Source organism: Catharus ustulatus, chromosome 22, assembly GCF_009819885.2.
Source record: "Catharus ustulatus isolate bCatUst1 chromosome 22, bCatUst1.pri.v2, whole genome shotgun sequence".
NCBI lineage: Eukaryota > Metazoa > Chordata > Aves > Passeriformes > Turdidae > Catharus > Catharus ustulatus.
This window is the reverse complement of record NC_046242.1, coordinates 4,555,303-4,582,156: the sequence shown is the minus strand read 5'-3', so window position 1 is coordinate 4,582,156 and position 26,854 is coordinate 4,555,303. Positions and strand designations below refer to the sequence as shown.

At 43.0% G+C, this 26,854-nt stretch overlaps 1 protein-coding gene across 1 annotated transcript; it reads left to right on the top strand.

Annotated features, from left to right (window-relative positions):
- The first annotated feature begins 209 nt into the window (after positions 1 to 209).
- SLC13A2 (solute carrier family 13 member 2) lies at positions 210 to 12,120 on the top strand. Its single transcript, XM_033078518.1, has 12 exons — positions 210 to 332; positions 3,183 to 3,311; positions 3,674 to 3,810; positions 4,887 to 5,107; positions 5,963 to 6,140; positions 6,330 to 6,452; positions 7,347 to 7,568; positions 7,651 to 7,733; positions 8,245 to 8,366; positions 9,500 to 9,661; positions 10,521 to 10,658; positions 11,378 to 12,120. The coding sequence occupies exons 1-12, from the start codon at positions 231 to 233 to the stop codon at positions 11,507 to 11,509; spliced, it is 1,749 nt and encodes a 582-aa protein (XP_032934409.1). The 5' UTR covers positions 210 to 230; the 3' UTR covers positions 11,510 to 12,120.
- Positions 12,121 to 26,854: the final 14,734 nt, after the last annotated feature.

Below are 26,854 nucleotides of genomic sequence, written 5' to 3'. Positions count from 1 at the left end.
AAGGAGTTAATTCTCTAATGGATTTGTCACCTTTCTGAAAGATTCTCTGAAGTTCCTGCTCTGACACTCTTTTGCTGTCTCCTCCCTTCTTTGTTCTCTTCCTTCTTTCTCCGATTACAGTTCCAAAAACAACACCCAATCCCGAGGTCAATGGTTAATATTCCCTGGTGTTTATATAGGCTCCAAGCAGCAGATTCCAGCCCGTTCAGCACTGGGCTAGCTCCAGCACCATGGCTTATTTCTGGCAGGCGGTGCTGGCCTGCAGGAACTACCTCATCGTCATCCTGGTACCCCTTCTGTTTCTGCCCCTGCCTCTGGTTCTGCCCACCAAGGTAAGGAACTTTTAAAATCCAATTTAAAAGCTTCCATGTCTCAGAGCTGCTCTTCTCAAGGGTCAAGAAGTTCTTGCATCTGCTGCTTGGAGATCGCTTCTCTTTTTTTCCTGGGAATATTGGGGCAATAAAAAAGCAGTGGGGTACAGATGGATGAGCAGCCACATCTGTGATTGCATCTTCTAGAGGAAAACTCAGTGGTGTGAGATTAAAGGACTTTCTATGCTGGAGATTATTGGCTCAATTTTAATCCCCCTTTTCATTGTCTAACAATGTTCAATCCACACCTTCTTCTATTTTTTTCCCTTGTTGTCATTGCTCCTTAGAAGAGGCATTTTTAAACAGACAAAATATTCTCATACATAAGGGAAAGTAGCATGTATTTCAGTCTTGCTTTAACATATTTCTGTAAGAATCTTCCCAAGATTCTTCTCCTGGAAGACACCTGGCTTAGAGTTCCTTCAGGAAAAGTTGACTAAGGAGCTGCACTACCTGAGCAAGTATTTTTGGGGCATTGATTATTTAAAGAGAGAGCTGTGAGCTGACACACTCCCACCCTTCTGCTGCTTCTTCACTGTTTCTTGCACTCCCAGCCTCTTCATGCAGAAAGATCTAATCTTTGGTCTCTTGTTACAGCCCCAGCACCACGAGATAGCTCGTCCCAAACTGCCCCTGCTGCCACTTTCTCTTTCACCAAGTCCAAACTCTTCCCTCTGGTCTCTGCGTCCCAATCCCTGCTGGTTCCCAGTCTTGACTCCTTCTCCACATCCCTGACTCTTCCCTGCCTATCCCAAAGCTCTGTCCTCCCCACAGCTCTGTTCCTGACCAGGTGTGGCCTCTTGTTCCCTCACTAGGTAAATAAAATAGTTTAAATTATTACTTAAGGGCTTACTAGGAAAGGGGGGGGAAAAAAGTACCTTTTTTGCTAGTTAACTTTCTGTTACTTAAAGGCAAAGGAGTTACTGAAGTGAAAAGAGATCAGGACAAGGAAAGATCTAAGGAGACAGATATTTTTTTTTTTTTTTTTGTCCTGAGGCCACAAGTTCAAACTCACTTGGGCATTGTTACATACAGTAAGTCCTTGGAGTTACTTGTGGAATCATTTGGCAGTCTTGGTTCAGTTCCCCTTTGAAAACGACCCTCTGGTTTCTATGCAGTCAGCAATAAGACAAAAATTGAAAACATTCTGGGTTTTTCCCTTTGCAACTTAAAGAAACCTTTAAGAAGGGTTTTTGTGCACTGTGCCACTGCTGAGCAGGAAGAGCTGGAGCCTCTGCACGCGGTGGTGAGCCAGCAGCTGCAGGGTGGAATTTCACATTTTTTCTATTCTGTTGATCTATTAACCTGCCCTATAATGACATAGCACTGGACACTGAGCTATTATAATTGGGAGCAAACAATGCTAAAAATCTTGCTTAAAGGCAGATGAAAGTCCTTACAGGATGGCTGATTTGGGAAAACCCCTTTTCCAGCTTTTACTGAGAGCCTGTTCACAGCAGGCTGGAAGACACTGTGCCTATGAGATACATCCCAAAGCTCTACTAGGGTCTCTTATCTGTGTCTTTTAATAACAAAAATGGAGAGAAAGGATTGTCAAGAGGGAAAATTGCTCTCAGTGATCAGTGGGATGAATAATTAAGGTTCTTAATGCTCTCATTCAAAAATAAAAAAAGAATATTTTTGTATCTTTGGGAATCTCTCAGACTTACTTCTACAACCTGGCTGCTTTGATAATTCCTAATTGCTGTCTCCTTCTTTCCTCTGGACTGCTCAGCTCCCTGCTCATCCTTTCCCTTCAGCAGCTCTGAAACCTCCACACCACGTTCAGAATTCCTGAGCGTGTTCCAAAGCATCCCAAATTCAATCCTGCCACCCATTATTCCAGCTCCTTGGTTTAATCCTCTGCAATCCAGCCTCAAAAAGCAGCACTACAGTTTCATTCCTGCTGAGCAGTGTATTTTAGTGGACATCCTTTATCCAAGACCACACATCCATGGTTTTCTTCCTTTGGCTTTGGTGTCTCTCATAATTGTGCAAGTTCCAAAATGCAGAAGACACCAAAACCTCCTCTTGTTTTTTTCCTCAGCCCAACCAAATGCCACTGTTGTGACAAGTAATTTTGAATCTTTTCAGTGTACAGGGAATGACTGAAACGTTTTTACATTAAATTTGAAGTGGTTGTCCAAAATAGAACAAGGTTTTATAGGTAAAAGAGTGACGTGAAATAGGGGATCTCACTTTCCTCAGACAAACAAGACGAAGTCAGTAGAAGATGAAATGATCTGTGACTGGTCTGCCAGTGATCATTTCAAAGTCTCTACTAAGCCAAAAAGGCAGTGAAAAGTTATTAAAGTATTTACAGTACAAGGAGTCCAGGCTGTTGTGATCAGCTGTGGTTCACATGGGCTGTGACCTGAAGCCCATGAGGGAACAGGTGGAGAAGCCTTGACTGGATCAGTAACTAATTCTATAATTCAAGGACATAAATATAGAAGATAACACCATCAGCACAACTGAGAACCCTATTCAATGATTGCCAATCCCTTATCATGAAAAGTCCAAAGTCACCCATGTTCCTTTCTCTCTGGTATTATTTTTACCCCTGCCCCCCGAAGGTTTCCTCTTCTCCTCATGGTTCTGACAAGATTGCTGCACGGTTTGTTGTTTGATCAGGGGCTGCCTAGTTCAGAGGCTAGGTGGGGAGAAGCACAGGAAATAACCTTTTCTCTTTCTCTTTCTTAAATAATCCCTTTATCAGGCAGGGAATGTAATTATGAGGCCTTGGCTTCTGGAAAAGCTCTGGGTTCGACGTTCAGCGTGTTCTGATTGCATGTCCCCTTCCCCTGGCAGGAGGCACTTTGTGGCTATGTGATCATAGTGATGGCACTTTTCTGGTGCACAGAAGCCCTGCCTTTGGCTGTCACAGCTCTCCTGCCCGTCCTGCTGTTCCCACTAATGAACATCATGGATTCAACAACAGTAAGAGACCTTGCTCCATGTATGAATCGGTCAGCTGCTTTTATTCTGGGATTATTCCCCAGGATTATATTATGATCATCATCATAATAAATATATTTATATTATTGATGGTATTATTATTTTATTTTATTTTATTTTATTTTATTTTATTTTATTTTAACTCTACTATTATTATTCTCTGTCTTGTTCACGGACTAGAACTTGCACAAGCCCACAGAGAGCTCTGGGTGGAGCTGCTAATCTGAAATCAAAGCAAATTCCCTGTTCAGATGCAACCCAGAGACACTCCCTGCTAATGCCTTTGGAATAAACCCCATCAGAAAATGTCCCCCCTCTTGTGACTCCCTTCTCCCACCTCACAGGTCTCCCAGGAATACCTGAAGGACACCAACATGCTCTTTTTGGGGGGCCTGATGATGGCCATTGCCATTGAGAAGTGGAACCTGCACAAGAGAGTGGCTCTGAGGGTCCTGCTCATCACTGGTGTCAGGCCAGCCCTGTGAGTTACAGTGCTGGAAATGCTGTGGGATTCAGGATTTTATGGCATTGGACCCCATCTCTGATGGGAGTCTGCAAATCTTTCCCTGCAAATACTTTCATACAGCCCAAGTGAGTGCCTGAGTGAGCCTTACAAAGGGGGATCCTTTGAGGTGTTACACACCTGATGGGGCTTTTCTTTTGGTTGGTTTTCTTTTTTAATTCCAAAAGGCTTTTAGGAGAAATAGCAACAAGAGAGTCAATGCTGGAAAGGGAAAGGTGCTGCCAGGCTGGGCCCAGCTTTGGACAGTCAGGAAAAACCACAGCTGGAACACAAGAAACACAGACACTGACTGCTGCTGATTGCAAAGAGAAGAAAAAAATATGAGGATGATTGTTTGGAAAACAACAAATGTTTTCCAGACTAGAACTTTAAGCTATGCACAGGCTACATCACCCAGTTTAATCTGTTTCAGCTCATAAGAGGGAATACTGAAGGAAATTGCAAAGCAATAGAATAATGCATACAAGATAAACCCCTTTTCATCTGATGTATAATCTACATCTCATCTACAGAATAATTTCGAGACAAATAACAGAGTAATACTGAAACGAGGATTAGAATTTTAGATGAGTAAGAAGAGAATCTTAAATAATAGAGGTGGGATAAATAACAAGAGGGAAAAAAAAAAAAAGAGATCATCTTCCTTATGGCTTAAACTGATTGCCATTTGGGATAAAATTCAGCTTGCAATTCCTCTTCAAAATATATTATAATGCATTAACGTGTTATTGAGAAATGTCTTCCTCAGTAGGATGTGGAATAAGCAGGATCTGACTGGATAAACTGCTTGCTCCAAGCTACCAGCTTTCACTTTCTTATCCATAAGAATGTCAAAAAACTGGTTGAAAAACAAAAATTGATGTTAAATCTTAACTGTGTGGCTCACAAAGTAAACCAGGGTGGGAGGAAATGCTGGGTGGGGATCACTGGGCATTTTCCAAACCCAACATTTGTAGCTGACTCTTTGTAACAAAAAAAAAAAAATCAGAAGAGCACTGCAGGGCTGAGTTCTGATCCAGCCCTTCTCATTTCAGACTCCTGATGGGTTTCATGGCGGTGACAGCCTTCCTGTCCATGTGGATCAGCAACACAGCCACCACTGCCATGATGGTCCCCATAGCACAGGCGGTGATGGAGCAGCTGCACAAGTCAGAAATTGAGTCTGAGAGCACTGCCCAAGTGTCTGAACACACCAACAAAGCCTTTGAGCTGCAGGAAAAGTCACCTGATGGCGTCAACGAACCAGAGGAAAAAGGTGAATGGCTTGTGGGTGGTTTTCTCTTCAGGGTGATGGAGGGTGGTCTGGTGCTTTCTGCTGCTGTAACAGCTCCTAGTAAATTCTAAAAAACAACCCATCCCCAAAGCATCCTGACTGCACCACACAGCACTGATGAGGCTCTTCCATGAACCAAAACCACAGTGAGCTACTGACTTGGCTGAAGTTAAATAAAAAACACAAAGAGGTTGTAACTACTCAATAAACCAACAAAAAGTACAAATTCTCCACTAGGGGAAGCTTTTGCATCATACTTGCTTTTCCCCTGCCAGTTCAATTATTATCTACTGCATAACTTATCACATAATAGGGAATTCCCAAGGGAAGATTTCTGGCCTATTTCCAGCTGGAAGGTTAGGGACTAAAATGATTTTTCTAATCCAAAGGTACACAATCAAGCAACAATAACTCTTTACCAGCTGTCTTTTCCTTTCCCCATTTCTGAGGTGATTCCAGTGTTTCTGAACAGAAATCTCAGTGCCAGCAGACAGCTGCTGGTGCAGGAAAAGTTCCCTTCAGCCCAGCTCCTCCAGCTCTGTTCTAATTCCCTGAATTCTTGCCTCACCCCCCACCACTTGCAGTTCAGACATTGCCCAAGTGTCAGCAGTAAGTTCAGACTTTGTCACACATTTCAAATTCCTTTTGCGTCAAGACAAGCGGTGGAAATGGGCAGAAGATCAAAAAATTAAACAGTGCCAGCCTTAAAATGAGGAACTTTGGTTCCTTCAGCTTTGAATCCATTGTGTGCTAGCCTTGAAATATTAAATTATTCAGTCCCAATGCCTTTTCCTATCCAGTCTAGCTCCTGCATCTCTTTTGTTCCTTGGGATCCAGGTAATTCTCATGTCCTGGCAGCTGAGGAAGGGAGAAAGAGAAATGAAGAGCTGGAGAAGAAACACTTGGAGCTCTCCAAGGGAATGTCCCTCTGTATTTGTTACTCATCCAGCATCGGAGGGATCGCCACTCTGACTGGGACAACACCAAATCTGGTGCTGCAAGGACAAGTGAATGAGTAAGTCTGGGATTACACACCCTCCAGGCAGCAGCACAGAGAAGGAAAATGTCACTTTGGTCCCTTCCCTGGCAAAGTGAGCTTCCCTTCCTTAATGGGCCCCACAGAACCTCCCCTTTTCTGCCTCCTTGATGAAGGACAGAAGAGAATGTGGAATTTTGGATGCTAACAGCCACCTGCATTTTCCAGCATTTATCCAGGAAACGGTGGCATCGTCAACTTTGCCTCCTGGTTCTCCTTCGCCTTCCCCACCATGCTGGTGCTGCTGATTCTGGCGTGGATTTGGCTGCAGATCCTCTACTTGGGCTTCAAGTGAGTGCCCCTGAGCCCCTGCACTCTAGGGCTTGTTTAACACCTTTTATTATTGAGGTGACAGCCGGTCACAAAGGTGACAAAGTCCTGACACACAACAGAGACCAGAACTCGGTGCCTGTTAAAATTCTGCACGTTTTCCTTTGAGGAATCTGATCAAATCCCAGCTAAATGTGCTCTGCAGATGAAAACAGGGAGCTCCAGGTGCATGTCACCTGTTCTGCAGCATTGCTGTCGTGTCCTGGGAGATTGCTGTGCTCCAAAGCAGGAAATTGGTTTCTACAGAGAGCTGGTAAATGCCTTTGTGACCAGGGTTGTTTCAGATGTGGAGGATTAGTTCTGTGCCACACACCCACATTAATACTCAGCCTATCATGTTTGTGTTATCCCATCTTCCCTTATTTTACATGGAAAGAGTGCTGTAATACCCGAAATGGTATTCTCACCTTCAAATTCCTCCTTTAAAATTCTCATTTTCTGTCATTTTAAAAAGTTTGGCAATTCTTTACTTCCCAGTGATCAAACAGCTTTGTCAATTCCATTAACATTGTCCTGCTCTAGAGGAAGGTGTCCCTGCCCATGGCAGGAAGCTGGAAATGGAATTTAAGGTCTTTTCCAACACAAATCATTCTGTAATTCTTTTTCTTCATGTACCCAGATATCTTACTTCTTTACATTTAAATTACAAGCTTTTAGGGGCAGGAAGCTTTTTTCTGATCATCTTGTCATGACACACAGCTCCTACACACCATGGTTGCAAATTATAATATATTTAATTTCAATATTAATATATAAATAAATGTAAAGACATTATGATTGACTATAAAATTTGGATTTTTAACTCTCAGGATACCTGCCAAATTTCTCTGACATCTCTCATCCTTTTTCTTCCAGTTTTAAGAAGAATTTTGGTTGTGGTGCCAACCCTGCCGCTAAGGATAAGGAAAAAAAAGCCTATCAAACCATCAAGGAAGAGAGCAAGAAACTGGGCAAAATGTCATTTGCAGAAATAGAAGTTTTGATCATCTTCGTTCTCCTGGTGGTGCTGTGGTTCACAAGAGAGCCTGGGTTCTTCCCTGGCTGGGCAACAGTTCTCTTCAACAAAGATGGTACAAGGTAGTGCCACTTCTCATTTTGAGTAAAAATGAAATAGTCTGGATTTTATCCAGCTGATAAACACCTGACTGCTCTCTTGCAGCTATGTCACTGATGCTACAGTCTCCATCTTCGTTTCACTGCTGCTCTTCATCCTCCCTTCTGGCATTTCCAGCCAGGGGACAGGTGAGTCACCAAAAATCAACTGTCTGAATAATAGGTGTGTGGGAAATTTTCACATTTTAGGTTTACAAAGGAAATTTCAAATATTAAGTAGCACTTCAAACTGCTCTACCAGCTGTGTGCTTTAGATTTAGCAAAGCACACGTCATAAAATTCTCTGTTTCTCATCATTTAACTAATTAGGAAACTCTTATCCCAGCAGCGTCCCTGCCCCTGTAATACACATTTGTAAAGGATTCTGAGCTGGAATCTTCAGGAGGGAATACACAACTTAAGAGAAGCACACAGAGTTCCTGCCACACCTTCAGCTCACCCTTCAGATCATTCATTACAGCTTTTGCAAGTCAGGTTTTAAAACCTTTGTTGATGGTGCTCCCAGCGTTTGCTTCAGGAGATAATTCCAGAGTTTGCTGACAGAAGGGATTCTGATGTTCAGACCAAACTCAGCTCCCACCAAATTTTCCTTTCTCTGGAGAGTGTAACGTGGCTTCACAAAATCTCTTTTGGGTTCCAGAGGGCAGGACAAGGTTCCGGGCACCCCCAGCGCTGCTGGACTGGAAAAGTGTTCAGGACAAGATGCCGTGGAACATCGTGTTCCTGCTGGGAGGTGGCTTTGCCTTGGCCAAAGGCAGCGAGGTAACTCTGCTCTGCTCACCTGGGTTTGTGTTTTCCTGGGTGGTTTCTTTCCCATCTTGCTCCCCGTGCTGTGCCAGGACACAAGAGGGCACACTGGGAGCATCAAATGCTCCTTTCCCAGCTCCTGATCCTGGGATCTGCACAAATCCTTGGGATGGCACTGCCAAGCAGGGCAGCACAATTAACTGTGCTGCTAGAAAAGTGACTGATCCAAAAACTGCCCCAGCACATTAAAGATTATTTTAAATAAAACACAATTTATGCGACCAGCATGAGATGATTTCCCCAGGAGGGGTCTCCAAAGTATTTCAAACCAAAGATTTATGGAAATAGGATTTAAATTAAACTATTGTAAGATAAATGTAGAACTTGCTAGAGGAACTTCAGAAGCAGTTAAAAAACATCTGCAGGAATTAGTCCAGTGCTGCACATTATTTTTCAGTAATGATTTAAGTGATGGAAGAGACAATCCATTTATTAAATTTGGAGACAATAAAGAAGTTCTAAAAGGCTTCAAGTGCTTAGAAATACTAAGATATTATAATTTAAGATCAAAATTTAGAATTAAAAAATCAAAATTAAAATGAAAAAGTGCATATTTGGAAAAGGAAATATTTAAGAAATCAGATCAATTTATCTTAGAATAAAGAACCAAATACATGAAAGCTGCTGCAGAAAGCCCAGGATGACAGGGAGGATGCTGCTACAAGGATGAAGGGTGTGAAAAGATTCAGACAGTTATCAAGATCTCAAGCAATGTGATGAAATTAATTAAATCACTGATAAGATACATACATATAAATATTTTAGGAAATTCATTCAAATACCTTTGCTTATATAAAAAATATTAAAATATAAAAAAATATTGACCACGTACAGTAATGATCCGAACAGAGAAATAATTATTTGCTGTCAATAATGCACTATAAATCTCCTACTTTCCAATTCCTTGGAAGGGAAACAATGCTTATTTCTATTTCACCTGCTGAATAATCCTGTCTGAGCACTGGCAGTGTTTTTCTGCAGACAGCAGTTTGCATGGGAGCTGCTCTGAGATGGGATGCTGAACTGCAGCAGGACCCTGATGTAGCTCTTGCCTCTCCAGCCTGGCATCCCTGCTTGCTGTGTTGCAGGAATCTGGTTTGTCCCGATGGCTGGGCAGCAAACTGACCCCTCTGGAGAGCATCCCCCCTGCAGCCATCGCCTTCCTGCTGTGCCTGCTCATCGCCACCTTCACCGAGTGCACCAGCAACGTGGCCACCACCACCCTCTTCCTCCCCATCCTGGCTTCAATGGTGAGTCCCAGCACTTGGAAATACTCCTAAAAGGAAAGTTTTCAGCTCCTCAGTTGTCAAAGCTAGCTGGCAAAGCCAGGCACTGGTTCCTGTATCCCATCAAGGGGTGCAAGATTTAAAACAAAAATCTGTGTGTGCATATAGGAGCACACACAGTGCTTAGTTGAACCTTCCCAAAATCATTGCTGGTGAAAAGCAAAGGGATTAAATTCATCGGGATACAAAGACTTTGCCTTCTGCCCTAAACATGAGGTCACTGCCAGCTGTACTTGGCTTTTTCCCATCTGTTCTGCATGGAGACAGCAGCAGCATTTCCTTGCCTGCCACATTCCCTGGCTCTGTTTCACCCCCACCACCAGCCTTCCAGAGCTCTCTGAAGGTGAAAGCACGACCCAATTCAGACTTCTGCATTTCCACAGGAGGTTCCTGTTGCTGGGGCAGACAGAGTCCTGCACATTGAAAAGCTTTCTCCAGACAGAAACTGGAATGAGCTCCTCCAAAATCTTTTTGCTCAGGCCACAGACTCCAGCCAGCCCCTAAACCAAAGCTCTCACCTCCAGAGCTTCACCTGCCTCCCCTGATAATTTAATTTTGCTCTTTACCAGTTTGAAAACAGGGTTAAGAGATGAATACAAGCATTATTTATCCATTTATACAGCAGCAACACCAAGCCCTGACCACAAAATCAATTCTTGCACTTGCTGGAAGCGTCTAAAGCAGCACCAAAATATGAGTGGCTGCAGTGTTTGGGGAAGAATGAGGCTTCTGACATGCACAAATACCATCAGATTTATGCCAAAAGGTTTCTGTGCATTTCTGGATATGGTAACCATCATCTCTGCTCTGTTTTTGTGCACAGGCTGAAGCAATTTGTCTCAACCCTCTCTATGTCATGCTGCCCTGCACACTCTCTGCATCTCTGGCCTTCATGCTCCCCGTGGCAACTCCTCCCAATGCCATTGTCTTCTCCTATGGACAGCTCAGGGTTATTGATATGGTAAGAAAACAAACACAAAACAACATTTTCTTTCCAGAATTTTCACCCCTAGGTTTGATCTTTCCTTTTCCTGATGCTGGTTCTTCTTGTGGGAGCATTGGAAAAGTCAGCGTGCCCGGCTTGTGTCAAGTGGAAAGAGGATGTGTGTGCATTAATAAAGGGTCAAACTGTCTCTAATACACTCTGAGAATCTTAGAAAGGTGCTAAAGAACAATCAGGGCCTCTTGAAAATTTTATACTAAGAGCTGTCAATGCCTAACTGCTTTAAAAACCCAAATATAGAGCATGAGGGTGTCAAAGAGCCCTGTCACCTGGGCAGTCCTTCTGCAGGGACAGGGAACAGCCTGGCACCTCTCACTGGGTGCCCTGATGCCTCAAAAAATCACTAAAGATGCAAGGACAGCAGTGCCATATCCTTTGTTATATATATTGATATAATTGATCCAAGCAGAAACCCAAAGCAGCATTAGAGAGAAATACCAGGTCAGAAGAGAAGTGGATTGAAATTATTTCAGGGCTTCTAGTTTTAAGGGTTTTATGCAATGGAAACTTTTCTCTTTATACAAATTATATTTATGGAGAAAACCAACTTATATATAATTTGGTGGAGGCGTGAAAAATAACACCAATTAGAAAATCAAACCATCCTGACCATCGAGGAAGGAATAAAAAAAAAAGTGCTCAGGGCTGCTAACAACACTTCTCTTTTAAAATTCCAGGCCAAAGCTGGGTTTGTACTCAACATTCTGGGAGTTCTGACCATAACTCTGGCCATCAACACCTGGGCTTCATCCTTGTTCCAACTGCAAACATTCCCATCGTGGGCAAACAAGACAGGGACCTGCCCTTGAGGTGGGGAGCAGAAAAACCAAAAACCTCGAGTGTTCCTGGCAGAGCTGCAGGGAGAGCACGACCATCACCCCCAGGGCAGTGCTTCATTCTGTGGGAAAGGACAAGCAAACTCCTCCTGCTGACAGCAGCTGTAAAAATTGCCCAGTTCAGTTTTGTCACCCCAGCAGGAGGATGAGGTGACTTTTGGCTTTTTAGATTTTCTGCCTCTGCAGGGGTGGTTTTTTTTTCCCCAGTGCTTTTCCAGTAAGTCTGAAATCTGCACAAGAAGAAAAAAGAAAGAGAGGTGTGACTATGGAAAAGGAAGGAGAGAGACTCTGAGTTCCTGATTTCTGTGCTGTCACAGCTCTCCACGTGTATATTTGTAAATGTTCAAGGTGTACATGATTGTTATTTACTCTGTGGGCACTGACAGCAACCTGTGTTGTGTGATCACAGAAAAATCACTGTCAGCCCATCCTATTTTGACATGTATTTATTTCCAGTCCCCTTGTTAGGAATGTAAAAGATTATTTTTCTCCCAGAACATCCACCCTGGTGTTATTTATGTCAGATTACGGCCTGCAAGTTCATGATAAGACCTTTCCTTGAAAAGGAGAGAATCCCTGTGTCCTAAAATGTATATGACTGAAATAAAGATTTTTTTTAATGTACTCCTGTGTTCTGGAGTTTATTTTTTTATTATAAATCACTGCTTCTGTCTTTCAAGTTTCAACTGCTTGTCCATGTGCTCACTTACAGTGTCTTAAATAATCAGAGACATCAGCATAGTTGATTTTCTCTTATCTTAAAGCAGTAATTGTACTGTTATTATTACTGAGTTAAATTTTCTTGCAATGTCCAGCCCAAGATTTTCCTTTTTAACAGCCTTTTATGTAATCCTGTTACATATCTAATCCCTGTTCTGCTGGAGCTGACTTTCACTAGCAGATAAATTCCTAATGACCAAACTGACAACTATCCAAAGTCACTTTGCCAAAGCAATTTCTCAGTGCCATAAATGAGTTTGGGTTCAGACAGAGCAGTAACTCAGTGAGTGCCCCTGAAGTTTGCTCTGAAACCTTTGTTCTGTTGTTACCTGCTTGTATTTTGCACAAAGTGCATTTCTGAAACCCTGCTCTGGTGGGATCTCCATGCTGCTTCCATGAGAGGGAAAATGAGGGAATTTCACTCTAAAATTGTATGTTCTCCTCAAAGTCTTTCTTTTTTCTTTCTCTACCCTAATTATTAGGAGATAAGCACAGAGTGCAGTGTAATTTTGACTCATAAAATATCCAAACTCACTGACTTGCAGCAGTTTTTTTCCAGTTCCAAATATCCAATAACTCTGGTGTCTGCTGGCCATTGATGGTTCCAGTGTGGAAATCACAGTCCTGGAAAGAACAGCCTGCTGCTAATCCTGCTGTGGCTTTGACAGAGTTTTAATTTGATGTGAGATAGAGATCCAGCAGAACATCCACAGCTCCAGAAGGAAAGGCATTTCTTCTCTGCTGCTAATGAGCTCCTGGGTAACAGATTCCAATCACATAATGACTTGCTCAGGTCATGCTACACCTCTCTCCTTTCCCTTCGCGTTCGCCTCTATCAAATAACACCCAAATCTCTCTAAATATTTTCATTACCCTGCTCACCCTCTGTCTGAGGACTTAAAAATTACAAACTGGAGCAGATGATTTGCTGAGAGCCTCTCCCTGCTCTCTCCCTTTGTCTCCAGCATCAGGGCAGTGTGCTCTGCTTTTGTTTGCTTTTTGTTTTCTTTGAAATCCTCGCGCAGACTTTACATGTCCTCCTGAATTACTGCTTAGCTAAGCAGGAAAGGTGGAATTCTTATAACATTTCCCGTCAGCCTCTCCTTCCAGCCCTTTTAAAACTCTGTTATGGTTCTTTGAAGTCTTTTCTATTAGTCTACATTATTCAGAGGTTGTGGTGTGCATAAAGTACCTGCAGGAGCACAGGTGCAATCTTTATGCCAATCTCAAGAAGAAAGGAGGGAGACATCAAGTAGCACCGAGTGTCAGGGGTGCATTAATGCTGGGTGTTCCACGTTCATTAGCATGGGTGAGTACAGATTTACCAGGGGATATCTGCACTGGAAGCTGCTCAGAGGGTGTAAAAATGCCCCAAATTCCAGAAAAAAATAGGGGTGAAAATCTGTAGGAGAAAAGAGAGAGAGAAGGAAGAGAGAAGAGAAGGGAAGGGAAGGGAAGGGAAGAGAAGAGGAAGAGAAGAGGAAGAGAAGAGGAAGAGAAGAGGAAGAGAAGAGGAAGAGAAGAGGAAGAGAAGAGGAAGAGAAGAGGAAGAGAAGAGAAGAGAAGAGAAGAGAAGAGAAGAGAAGAGAAGAGAAGAGAAGAGAAGAGAAGAGAAGAGAAGAGAAGAGAAGAGAAGAGAAGAGAAGAGAAGAGAAGAGAAGAGAAGAGAAGAGAAGAGAAGAGAAGAGAAATCAGGACACAAGAAGTGAGAATTTCATGACCAGTGTTGGTGGCACTGGGCAGTTCATTGCCCTGGGTGTGTCTGAGCTCAGGACCAGTCCAGGTACAGCTAAATATAGTGTGCTTGTGCAAAACCCAGTAACACTATTAAAAATTTTCATAATTTTCTAAGCAAAGCAGGTAGAAAGTGTTTCTAAGCCCCATTATTACCCAGATCACCTTTGAAGGGTGGTTCCCCATTATGTTTCCAGATATTGCCCTCAAGGAGTGGCTCTATTTCCCATTGTGTGATCAAATTTCACAATCTGCTGCGAAACTGCCAGCTCAGCACCTGCTGTGTTCAGCTGGGATTCCCAATGCAGCTCCCCATCTCTGAGCTTGCTTTCCACAGTGATAAATTCCATAATGAGGAGGGGGATGTGTTTCTTTTTGCCTGCCTTGGCTTTAAAGGACTGCACAGAACCACAAAGTGCAGGTTTCCCAGAGTGAGTAAGAGTGTGACTCGCAGTCACCTCCTCCTTTCTCTGCAGTTTTGGGGCTGCCCTGCCTTGCCTTGCACACACACAGGCACACACATGCACTCTGAGGAGCAGGGAGCCCTTACCCTGCTGAAAAACACCATTTCTCTGACCACACCATAAAAGCTGATGGTTTCTGGGCAGGCTCCTGAAAAATCGCTTACATTTGGGAAAGGCAGCTGGCCATAAACACCTTGGCAGCAATTTGTAAAGTGGATTGGAGTGATGCAAGGGTCACTGAAATCATAAACAGACTTAACAGGACACATGGCAATTTGAAAGCTGAACCAGGATGAAGCCAGCACATCTTTCTAATCCTCAAATTGGTTTGGAGAAACCAAAAATTTGCTCCCAGTCACTTAAGAGGTATTAAAATGAGCCTTGTTGTATAGCACTGACATCTTGAAATATGCCCAGGACATACAACTCAATTCCTAAACCTTCATTAAATAGAAAAGTAAATTTAAAAACTACTCGGAAGGACACCTTATCATAAAATAGACATTAAATAATTCTCAAAAAAAGTGAAAATTATTTTCAGCAGACAAGCAGAAACATGAGGTTCTGTGTTTTATTCAGTATTTAGCAGCATGTGGGTAACTGTGGACCTTTCTCCAGGAGCTGTAAAAGCTGTTCCACTGATGTCCTTGAGGAAATTCCTCCCTTGGATAACTATGGCAGGTTGGCAGCTGTGTGCATCTCCTCTCTCCATTTTATTATTTAATTTAGGGCTACAACTCTCTGCTCTCAATTAGCCCACTGGATTTAGTGCTTGCCAAAGCAGAAACAGAGTTTAAACCCTCTGCAATGATGAATAACTAAAGAACAGAAAACAGAAACATGAGGACTTAAGAAATACATAACTTGAAATCATCCAAGAATTTCACAACCCTCAACCTTTTTTATTTTTTTTTTCCCAACATGGGACCAATAAAACTATTTACAACTTGATTCACTGAACTTTATGGCTTGAGTTAGTAATGACCAAGGTGCCAAAGTCTGGAAATGAAGTGGTTTGGATGTACTAATCACCTGGTGTCCAAACTAACAACTGTTTAATGGAACTTAATCACTACTGTCAATGCTGAGTATTTTCTCCTATTAAGGGAACATTCAGTATTATTTATCCTTTAATCATGTTAACACAGCGAAACCATGCAGGTGCCATGCAGGAGGTGCAGGTCCCTCCCCACCTGTCACCCCTGGCTGCAGACACTGCACCAGCCCATGCCAAAATCCCCAAACCCCGGCCAAACACCTGGTCTGGTGTTGATTTTCCTTGGAAAACTCACTTAAACAGCTGAGGAATGGGAACACTTTTCAAAAGCAGAGTCAAAAAAATTAATAAAATGTATTAAAAAGTAAAAAAGTAAAAAAAAATCAAAACAACAGAACCAAACTAGCTTGAAAATAGAGAAGGAATAAAATGATTAATTCAAGGGTTCAACACCTTTATTTTTATGGATCAGAACAGACTCATCTTCAAGGCTCAGATGTTGTGTGAGGTATTTGTGATCTAACAATTAATCACAGCTGCTTTTAGTTGAAATACTAACTAGAACCAGTTAGACCATCAGAAACTTACTCTGCTTCCAGTTTATACCATTCAGAAGACTTCAGTGGCACTTCAGGAATTTTCTCACTTCCCTTAATCCCTGTCCAGTCCATGAGGAGCAGAGCAATTTCCAAGTTTTCCTGGGACTTTCCATTCTTTGGGAGGGAGTGGACACCCAATTTCAGCAATTCTGCTGATTGTTGTTCCTTTCCATCAAGCACAAGGAGAAGTGGTCAGAGTTGCCCATGAAAATAAAGTACATTAACATGGAATTTCACAATGTGTGCAGTGTGTTCCAGTTATCTGGACTGGCACCAGTTTTCCCAGTTGCCTCCTGGGAGGACTCCAGTGAGTCTGGGGCAGTTTGGTGACTGCAAAAGGAAAACCACATTTCCCTTTTTTTTGCTCTAGGACTCTCCTGATGAGACTTGCCAGAAAACTGAAAAAGGATCCTCTTTATTTTTGTCTGTCACCCGAAGGGAGCCTGAATTTTCCTCCTTGTTCTTACCTGTGGCAATGTCATTCCTGCTACATGAAACGTGCAATCATAAATCACCTGTCTGCATCACAGATAACACAGTTGGACCATGGCAGCTCCCTCACACCTGTGCTTTTGCTTTTCTCCTCACACCTGAGTGCTGCTGTGCCACTGAGAGCTACAACTGGCACAGGAGAAATAGCAGTCCCACAAGATCCCATGGAAATAATCCAAAATAACATTTGTAATTCCTCTAGCGTTATGTTTTTATCAGCCAGGCTCACAACATCATCAGAATTAGTTCTGAGGAGTTTTAGGGTGTAGATATTCCCCCCAATTATTGGCAAAAATCAATGACCACAGCCAGAGCTGCTTGGATAGTCACAATGGTTTGGTGAATGGAGCAGTAAAAACAAGCACCAGTTTCATGCTCATGCATTATCTGTTGGACATGACAAAAATAAATTTCTGAAATATATTCAGAAAAGGCTGAAGCAGAGCTGCCAGAGGGGCAGGCTCTGACTGAATCCTGGCTCCAGAAACCAAAGCCTTTCTCCCAAATGAGCACAGGGGTGTGGAAGTGCAGGAGTTCACACTGCAAGCTTCTGTATTTTGGCAGAGATACTGTAAGGAAAAAAAAAAAAAAAGACAACAAACCAAAACATGTAGCTTATTAGCCTAGAAGAAAAATCTTTGTTCTGTTTACACAGTAACCACACACCTGTATCTCAGAAATATGAGACAAGTGATGGGGAAAGGGGAGGGCACTGACATCTTTATTTTCCTCTACACCAGGTGCAGTCAGCTCTGTAATATCTTTGCAGCCACTATTTTGACTCAGTGCCACTGTTGGCCTCCTGTACCTGCTGAACAGCCCCTGCAGGGAATGACTCCAAAACATGCCCATGCTCCCTGCTCCTGCAGGATCTGCTCCTACCTGGAGCCCTGGCGGGTGCAGACACAAGTCAGCTAAATCCTGAACCCATCCGAGCACAGCTGCACCTCCTGCAAGCCACAGAAAGATAAAAACACCCAATTCTGTACTAAATTATACTATATTGATTCATTTTTCTTACAGGACAGACCTCACTTTCTGGTGGTGCCAGTTTATGACCCATTTTTGTGGCATTAAAACAATAAAACATCAGGGTAGGGGACAGAGCTGGAGAGTGTCCCACCTCTTTAACTCCTCAAACCAAAATACAACTCAGTAAAATCCTTGTAGCAAATTTGTGTGTCTGGTTTCACTAAACAGGATTGTTTGATATTCCTGGGCAAATGGAGAAGAAAAGAGGGGTATATATATAAAAAAAAAATTATCATAATTAAATTATTTTTGTGATGATAATGACAGAGAAAGTTGCTTTAAGACAGCAGCCACGTGAGTAACAACAAGGCAGCTCCTACTGCAGTGCTGATGGAATCCAAAGCTGGAATCATGGAATTGTTTAGGTTGGCAAAGCCCTTTGGGATCCCAGGTCCAACCGTTAGCCCAGCACTGCCAAAGCCACCACCAACCCATGTCCCCAGGTGCCACATCCACAAATCCCCTGGGGATGGTGGCTCCACCACTGATGGCCCTTTCAGTGGAGATGTTTTTCCCGAGATCCAATCTTGCTGAGGCCGTACCCACCCTCCTCACCCCGGTTAATCTGGTGCAGGTGAAGCAGGACTGGCCCCAGTGCTGAGCCCAGCTGGGTGTGACTCCATCCACCACCTTTCCCTGGGCTCCAGCCAGTGTTTTACCAGCAGTGCACCCATCCAAGCCATGAGTTTCCCCAGGAGAATCCTGTGGGAAGTGGTGTCAGAGCCTTTCCTGAAGTCCAGGCAGGCCCATCCCAGCTTTTCCCTCTGCCTGTCCCGGGAGGAGATCAGGTTGGTCAGGCAGGACCTGCCTCTCGTGGAGCTGTGCCAGCTGTTCCTGATCACCTGGCTGTCCCATCCGTGCCATGTGAGGGAATTCCAGAGGGGCTGATTCCCTGGATCCCCCTTCAGATTTTTATTTTTTGGTATGTGGGTGTCACATTTGCTGACCTCCAGCTCAGCCAGGGCTGCTGGTGAATGATGGAAAGTGGCTCAGGGAACTCTTCCAACAGCTCCCTTGGGTGGATCCAGCTTCTTCCTCATCTGTTGTCACTCTGCTTCCCTCTACAACCAATAAAGGAGGGAGAATCTCCTTTGCTCTTCCTTTGTTACTGATGTATTTATAGAAACAGTTTTATTGCCTTTCACAGCAGTGGTCAGATTAAGTTCTAGCTGGACTTTGGCCCTTTTAATGATTGTCAGTGGGGCTATTGAAACCATCAGTGAATAAATCAATTTTATTTCTCTACTGCTTTTGAATTAATTTATTTTCTTTAGTGACAGTGTAACATGGAATCATCCAGGATTTACTGGATAAATAATGTAAAATTGTTTTAAATTAACTTTGCCACGCCATGCCAGGTCGGTGCAAAAGGCACGGATAACACAATTTATCATGGAATCATGGAGTGTTTGGGGCTAAAACCATTAAAAACCATCTCATTCCAACACCCTGCCATGGCAGGGACACCTTTCACTAGATCAGGTTGCTCAGAGTTTTGCAAACTGCTCTGCACAGGCAGTAATGGGTGAGTTGCACTGGGCTGCTCAAGAGGGATATTTTGGTATTGCACCAGCACAGAGTATTTATATCATTTTTATGTCTTTAATCTGACTGCCTGCAACCCCACAGAGCAGAGAAAGTCAAATCTCCATGTTCAGGAACCCAGATCTTCATTGGGAAAGGGGCATTTAGTATTCCTAGGCAGTGATTAACGTGAACTCTGAGTTTATAAATATGATGAGTCTTTAATTTGCACAACAAGTAGAGTAATAAAGATTAGAGGAAAGGACTTGAGAGGGAGGGAGAGAAACCTCCATATCTAATCTGGGCTGCAACACACTCTAATTACAATTGGTCTCACAACAAAATCTTTCAGGAGTCGGGATGTTTCAACTTAAGATTTTGAAATAACCAATAGACCACATTAGTGCAAAGAATTATCCTACACATAAAACAACAGGGCCCCTGGTTTTCCTTTAAATCTTACCCAGGTTATTTTTTCATCATGAAAGAAGTACCTGCATCTTTGGCAGTCGTAAAAATATGCATGGCACCACCTGCCAGACTAATAACAATAATTAGAAATGTAATAAACTGTTCATTGGCAAGGGAACAAATTGTCTTATCCTTTGAAAGTCACACTGGCCCGAGGCAATTCCTCACAGACATTTGCCACTGATGTCACAAGAGCCAGAGTGAAAAGCACACAGGGCAGAAAAACAACAGAGGAGGGCAATGAGAAAGGGAGAAAAAAACACTGACAAAGACATTTGAGCAGTGTGCAGTAGCTGCAGAGTATTCCCATTTCACTGAATAAACCATTAAAAACTCAGGACTTACAGAGAGCTGACAATGAGGGAGAACTGATCCTGTTGCTTCCCCTGGAACTTTAAGGACAGGAGCCTTTGGAGAATCACATGAGCTCAAAACACTTGTTTTAACTTAAAACATTTTTAACTGAACTTAGAATGGAAACCTCAGGGTTGCAATTACTTCCTTTTTATCCTCCTTGAGTCTTTTCATCTTTTGTACAATGATTTTTCATAAAATAATTAAGATCTTTCACAGCATACTTTGCACTGAATACCTTCTAGAGTGGGTTACTCTGCCTCTTGTATCTCACACATTTAATTTTAAATCTGGCTATCTGAGATCAATATTTCATTTTCACTGAAGCTCCTCTAAGTGCTGAAGCAATCTTGGTTTGGCTGCCAGATAGGAATTAATGGCCTGCTCAGGACTTTTACCTCCCATTATAACTCTCCATTTGAACAGACCACAAGATTTCACCTTGCCTGTTTTCTAAGAGTGTGTTTAAAATCATCCTCAGCAGTAAAAATGTGGTTTCATGTTTTCATGACCTTATAATGTTTATGCCCCTTTTTCCACACAATGTGTTCTAGCTCAAAAAAACCCATGGTCAGCCTCTAAAATGTAAAAGGCATCCAGAATTCTGTGAGCATTAAATATTTGCTTTCCTCATCCATCTTCTGGACTACAAGCTAGCAGGTCTGCGCTCACAGAGGACTGAAGAGAAGAAAATCAAGTTATAAACGCTGCCTAAGCACTTCTTTCTGAGGCTTCTGATGATTTCACAGTCCCAGTAAGTCATCTAGGAGGGGCCCATGCCAGGCAGCAGCCTGCTTTTGTTCTTTGCTTTGTACTCAGAAGGGAGGGACATTGCTGAGGTACAACACTCTGGGTATTTACGTGATTCACTCCTTCTTTCATTGAATCATTTTCTCGTTTCTAAGATAATACCTCTGGGATGATTTCAGTGGCTCTTTGAGGAAGCACAAAGTTTTTTGTGTTTTCCACTGTTGGGAGTGAAGGTGAAGGTGGTTCAAGAAAGATGGGGAAATGATTTGGACAGGATGGGGAGAAACTGGGAATTCTGATTATTGACCTGATGGCTCCAAACTCCTGAGCACAGGAGCTGGAGGTCAGCTCAAAGCCTGACTACAGACAGCTGTAACTGCATAACCTCCCTGCTGAACATGCTGCTTATTCCCCAGATCCAGGCACTGCTCTAGTCTGGGTCAAATAATTCCTCCCAGGCTGTGTTTGCATTATAACTGGTTAGGAAAACCCAAGTGTGTGAGTGCTTTTCAATGTCCCACTTCTCCTTTCTGTTTCAAAATCAATACAGTAATGGTTGGTAGGATTTGAGACAGCACCTTGGAGGGCTGATATCACACACCTGACAGCTTTACCTGCAAGTCCTGCAGGTATAACTGTGCTCACAAGAAATTCACATTTCAGCCTGGCTAATGTTTGGGTAGAGCTTGGAATGAGATGATCTTTAGAGTTCCTTCCAACCCAAACCATCCTGGGACTCTGATTGGAGAGCTGCCTTTGAGTCGAGTTCCTAACCCAGTTTTTCTGCAATACAACCCAGTTCTGCTGATGCATCAATATTTCTGCCATCGATAACTTTGGAAAGCTTGGGAAAAACATTCCCCCAGATTCTGTGGAAGTGGAGAAACACAAGAAGGGTGTGCATGTATTGGCACTGGCTGCTGATGGAGCAGTCAGGAACATCCAAGCACACACTCCAAGAAGGAAAGAAGACAGACCAGTTGTTCTGGTTATTAGACATGGTTAAGGGGCTGAAAAAAAAAAAAAAGAAACAAAAAAAAAGAAACACCAAACCAACACACACACACGTTTCTGCCAAGCCAGTTATAAGAAGATAATCATGTGCTAGCATAAGCCTCTGGCAGGAGTAAAACACTGTTAGCTGTCTTCTAGCTGGCTAAATATTAATCATCCTGTTTAGAACCAATCATGTCACTAACTGGACAGAAACTTGGTTAAAGGTTGTGGTACCAAGAGGGTTTAGTGTTTTATCTCTAGCTGAAGGGTTCCCTGACTTCTACAGAAAGTATGGTGAGCAAGGCTAAATCCAGAGCAATATTCCTGAATTCATAATTTTTTGGAAGCGATTTAGGAGGTTCTGCAAGCTGAGGATGTGGAGAGACACTCCAGCAATTCAAACAAGATTCTCTTCTGCTGCTGTGAAGGGGCAGTGCCCAAGTACAGTGTTTCACCTTGGTGATGTGCAGTGAATTGCAAACATTTTCATCTGAATCACCAAGCAACATCTTATTCATAAACTAATTCTGCTTCTGAGCTCTGCCACAGCTCCAGAAATGATGCTGCATGTTCCTCACAGAGCATCAGCAGGGAGGAACAGGAAAAAAAACAACAAAAAAACTCAAGAACTAGAAGTTGGACACTACTGGAGGAAGGTGTGGGGCTCTTCAACATCTCTGAAATCACCACTCAGCCTAAATAAATGGAAAATAAAAAGAGCAGGCAGCAAGCCTTAGAAGCAACAGAATGAAGTCATGGATGAGTGATCATTTCCCTGCTCATGCCTGAGCACTAAGTGGCCAAACCTGCATGACATATTCAGAGTCAGGAGTGTGACAGGATTGGGTTGGGAAGACTCATGTGGTTCAAAGGTCTCCCTTGGAGATCCACATGTTCTAGAAATTCCCACAGTCCCTCAGGGCCTTAAAACCAGGATGCAGCAACATCCTCCTTGGACTCTCCTGTGGTCTGACCTCTGCAAAGTCCTGCTCAGATAGAGGAGTGTGAGACAGAGGAACAACCTCTCCAAATACCAGCAGCACTGCTGGGATCCCATCCTTGTCCTGTGGCATTGGCCACGTTCTTCCACACCTCTGGCTTTGACATTCCTGCAGTTCCCATGCTCTGGAAGCTGATGGAAGGTCTCTCCTTTCCTTGTCATGTCACCAAAACTCCCCCAACAGCCTCGCTCTGCACGGCTCTGTGATGCTGGAAACAGCCTGGCAGCCAAAAATGCAGAAGCCATGAGACCAAACAAACAAAGACAGCCTGCCAAGCTACCACTTATCCAGCAGCTGCAGGCTAGGAAAGCCTGCTCCCTTTCTGTTAACCTCGTAACAAAAAAAAATAAAAAGGGGGGGAATCACAAAGGGATTTTTCTGAAGTGCAGTGTCAACAAAAAAGGGAAAGTTGACAGAATGCTGCCAGCTCCTCACTGATTACGTTCTGTGAGGAGAGGAGAAGGTTTATGGTCTGTCACAGGGCATTCCAACCTGGTTCTGAGGTCTGAAATTTTGTGTTTCTGCAGTGATCAGCTCCAAGGAGGAACGGGAATTTGTCCCTGAGGACAGGAGGAGGATCCAGCTCCAGCTACCCTGGAACAATGCAGGGTCCTGCTACTGAATATACAAATAACAAAGCACAGGACAACATAAACCTGTGTGGCCAATCAGAGATTATTACTCCCAATTATTAGCCCAATCTCTCTCTCTAATTAATTATCTCCCTCCTGCATTGCAAGCTGCATGCTAAGAGCAGTCTTGTCAAAAAGGCAAAGCAAAGCCCAGTGCTGGTGACACAATGACTGCAGCACGTGTCTAGATCACCTTCCTGAATTTCACCTAGAGCAGAAAGGCACAGAGTCAAGTCTAACACCATCTGGAGCTCACCCTCATTTCCAAAATAACAAAATAACACCTTTCAGTGGCTGCCACACTGCTCCCCATGCTGTGCTTTATGGGCAGCACTAAATCACTGGTCAGGAAATGATATTTCTGTGTGTAATGATGGTTCTTTATATTTTAATTTAAGATTGAACAATTAGCAAGCTGAAAGTTCTGCAAATGCCAACAAAAGAGCATCTCCTGGGCGTGCCAGATTTGGAGGTTGTAATTCAAATCTCCCTGGTGAATTTTGTCCTTCACTCTTCCAGCTCACAGCTCCTCTATAACAATGACAGGGCAAAAGACAAATGAATTTTGCCAAATGAAGAGGAAATGAGAATTATACTCTCTTAAATCCTTGGAATTGTTCAAGTCCAGGTTGGAAGAACCTGGTTTGGTGGAAGGTGTCCCTGCTCATGGCAGGGGGTGGAACAAGATGGTCTCCAAGGTCCCTTCCAGCCCAAACCATTCTCTGATTTGGTGAAATATTTGAAATGCTGACATGGCTAAGCTCAGTTTAACCAATGTGTTTTTCTAGACACATCAAACTGCCAGATAAATGCACTTGTGATTACTTCTGAGGGACAGAAATGGACTGAAGTGTATGTAGGTTAAACCAAGGTGTGTATTCCCTAGGGATATCTCAGAAGATAAAAAGCAAGCCCTGACTACTATTTAAAGGCAGCCCAGCAGACGGTTAAAGTTACACCCAGGTGTGTCTTCCCTCAGGTGATCCCAAGGGAGAGATGCTGGGCCACTTTTCCTATTTAATGGTGGCAGAATGGCTGGTTAGATTACGTCTTAAGTCATTTTGTAAGCTTATCATCCAAATGTTAGGATACAAAAATTGTAAGCCTACAAAGCTATTTATGATAACAAATACTGCTGCCATCACTGCATAATAAAATATAAACAATGTATTAAAAATAAGCAATTATCCCACTGCTAAATTAAGCAGGAATATTTAATCAAAGGGATTAATTTATGCTTTGGCTGGGCGGAAAGTGAAGTTCATAGGGAGAACTACAGGTTGACAAATTTCCAGATTGACAAGACTGTTCTTGCCAATTATAAATAGCAGGAGGGGTTTATAATGAGGTCAGCAGTGCTTTTCCATGTCAAGGAATCGAAGAATATTTAATGTTAAAATTGATCAAACGCTCTGAATTGCACACAAGGTGTCATGCACAGCTTTGAGCTCAGCTTATCCACTTCCTCTGGAAAGCAGAAAGCCCCATCCAGGGAAAACTTTTGGGACAAGGCTCAAACTGTGGAAAACAAGGAGCCCTGGTGGAAGTGGGCAGGAACCATTTCCACTGCCATTGTTACTTCAGACTGAAGACACAGACACCGCTGAATTGGTTCCACTGACTCGCATCTCGAGTTTACAAATTTGATGGCTGCAATTTTAATTTTTTTTCCCTCCTAAAATTAAATATCAGATTAGGGAACAGAATTCAACAATTTAGCATAGCTGCCAGTACAGCAAAGCAACAGCTCAGTCTTTCCATAAGAGCCCAGACCAAGGAAAGATATAAAGTTATCACATTGCAGTAGTCTAGTCTGGATCTGACAAAACCAAGGTTGCTGTGATGCAAACTTCTTGATCTCTCCTGTTGTTTGACTTCACCTCCTGAAGAAAAAAAAAGCTGCTTTAAACAAAACTCTCTAAGGAAAAACAGATTCTGACTTTAAATTCTACAGAGGAGAAAAGGAGAGGCCCCACAAAGCAGTGCTGGGAGGTGGGCTGTGCTCCTCACATCCACAAGTGTGGTGTTGATCCAAGGCTGTGACCCAGGCTGGTAAAAAACAGGAAAATCTGCAGCGAATTCTGACACCCTGCTTCCCTCTAGGTATTTCCTCCTGATACTTATCCCGGGAAAGAGGAGATAATGCTCTCCAGTCAGTGGTTCACTTTCATTCGGGCTCTTATCTCTGCACTGCAATCGACCTGTGACTCCAGCTCAGTGCACACACCCACCAGGGTGATGTCAAAACAGCAGAATTAGGGACCAGCAGCTGCATCCCAAGAGCCTGGGGGGACACTCAGGACAAGGCTGGCTTTGGTTCTGGGCTGCCACTGACATAAAAACCATCTCAGGTTTGTCTGTCCCAGCCATCACAGCGAGAACTGGAGATTAAAGGTGGTGCAGAATTTGGGGATAATGAAGTGAAGATGTGGAGTGTCATCCCAGCCATCTCAGAACCTTCCCTGCCAGCTTTAGACACTGGGGAACATCAAACACCAAACGTGAAAGTCCTTGGAAAATACAAGTCATTACCCAGCTCTATCTTTGGGATCTTCCAGACAGGAAAGAGCACATCCACCAACACTCCACTTTAACAGAAGATCCAGCAGATAAATTGACAAAGTCTGAATTTCTAGTATCAGAAGTCTCTGATAGATTTAATAAAATCAAACTGGAAAACTTATGATAAGAAATAGTTCATCACAGGTGAAAACATTTATTTTTTTGTGGCATGTGGACGCCCTGGCAGAGCTTTTCTATCACAAATCAGTGCAAAATATTCTCCAACAGCTATCACCAAAAAAACACTTCATGAATAGCACGAACTTAACATGAATGTAAATACATCCTCCAGAGCAGAGAGGGAATTTTTATCCAAGTTTCAATACCTTGTTCAGTATCTGACCATAATCGTGGGAGATAAACATGGGTGTACCTATACAATGACCTGGGGGCCACAGAGATGTTTCTACTGTTTTGTGGAATGACGATAATTATATTTAGCACTCATTCAGGGCTTTTCATCTTCAAAGCACTTTACAAACATTAATTAATCCCCACAACACCCTATGAGGTAGGTGAGTATTATTACAGTAGGTGTGATCAGGGGATTGGAGAGTGTGCACAGAGCCAGGTAAGGGCAGCAGGAATACACATTCCTGCAACTGCACATTGCAATTCCTGCAACGTGGATCTGCACACAAAAACACCTCTCCACAGAAATATGTGTACAAAATCAGGCCCACACTAACCTATTCCTCTGACTTACTCCTGGTTTTATGCACTCTGGTTTTGAGAAGGAATAAAATCTAAGGGCACTGGTCTTGTAGTGTTCCTCTGGTGCTTTAATCAGTGCAAGATGTTTTGGCATTCCAACGTGGAGCCACGGCTCCTTTCCATGCTGAACAAATGCAAGGAAGGCACCTATTTCTGGGAGCTGGAGGCTTTGGGATCCTCTGGCAAACTCCATGCCAGGAAAGAGTGTTTTTAATAACCACAGGTGGATAATAGGTTTGCAAAACACGGTAACAGATGGGTATTTTAAATCAAAAG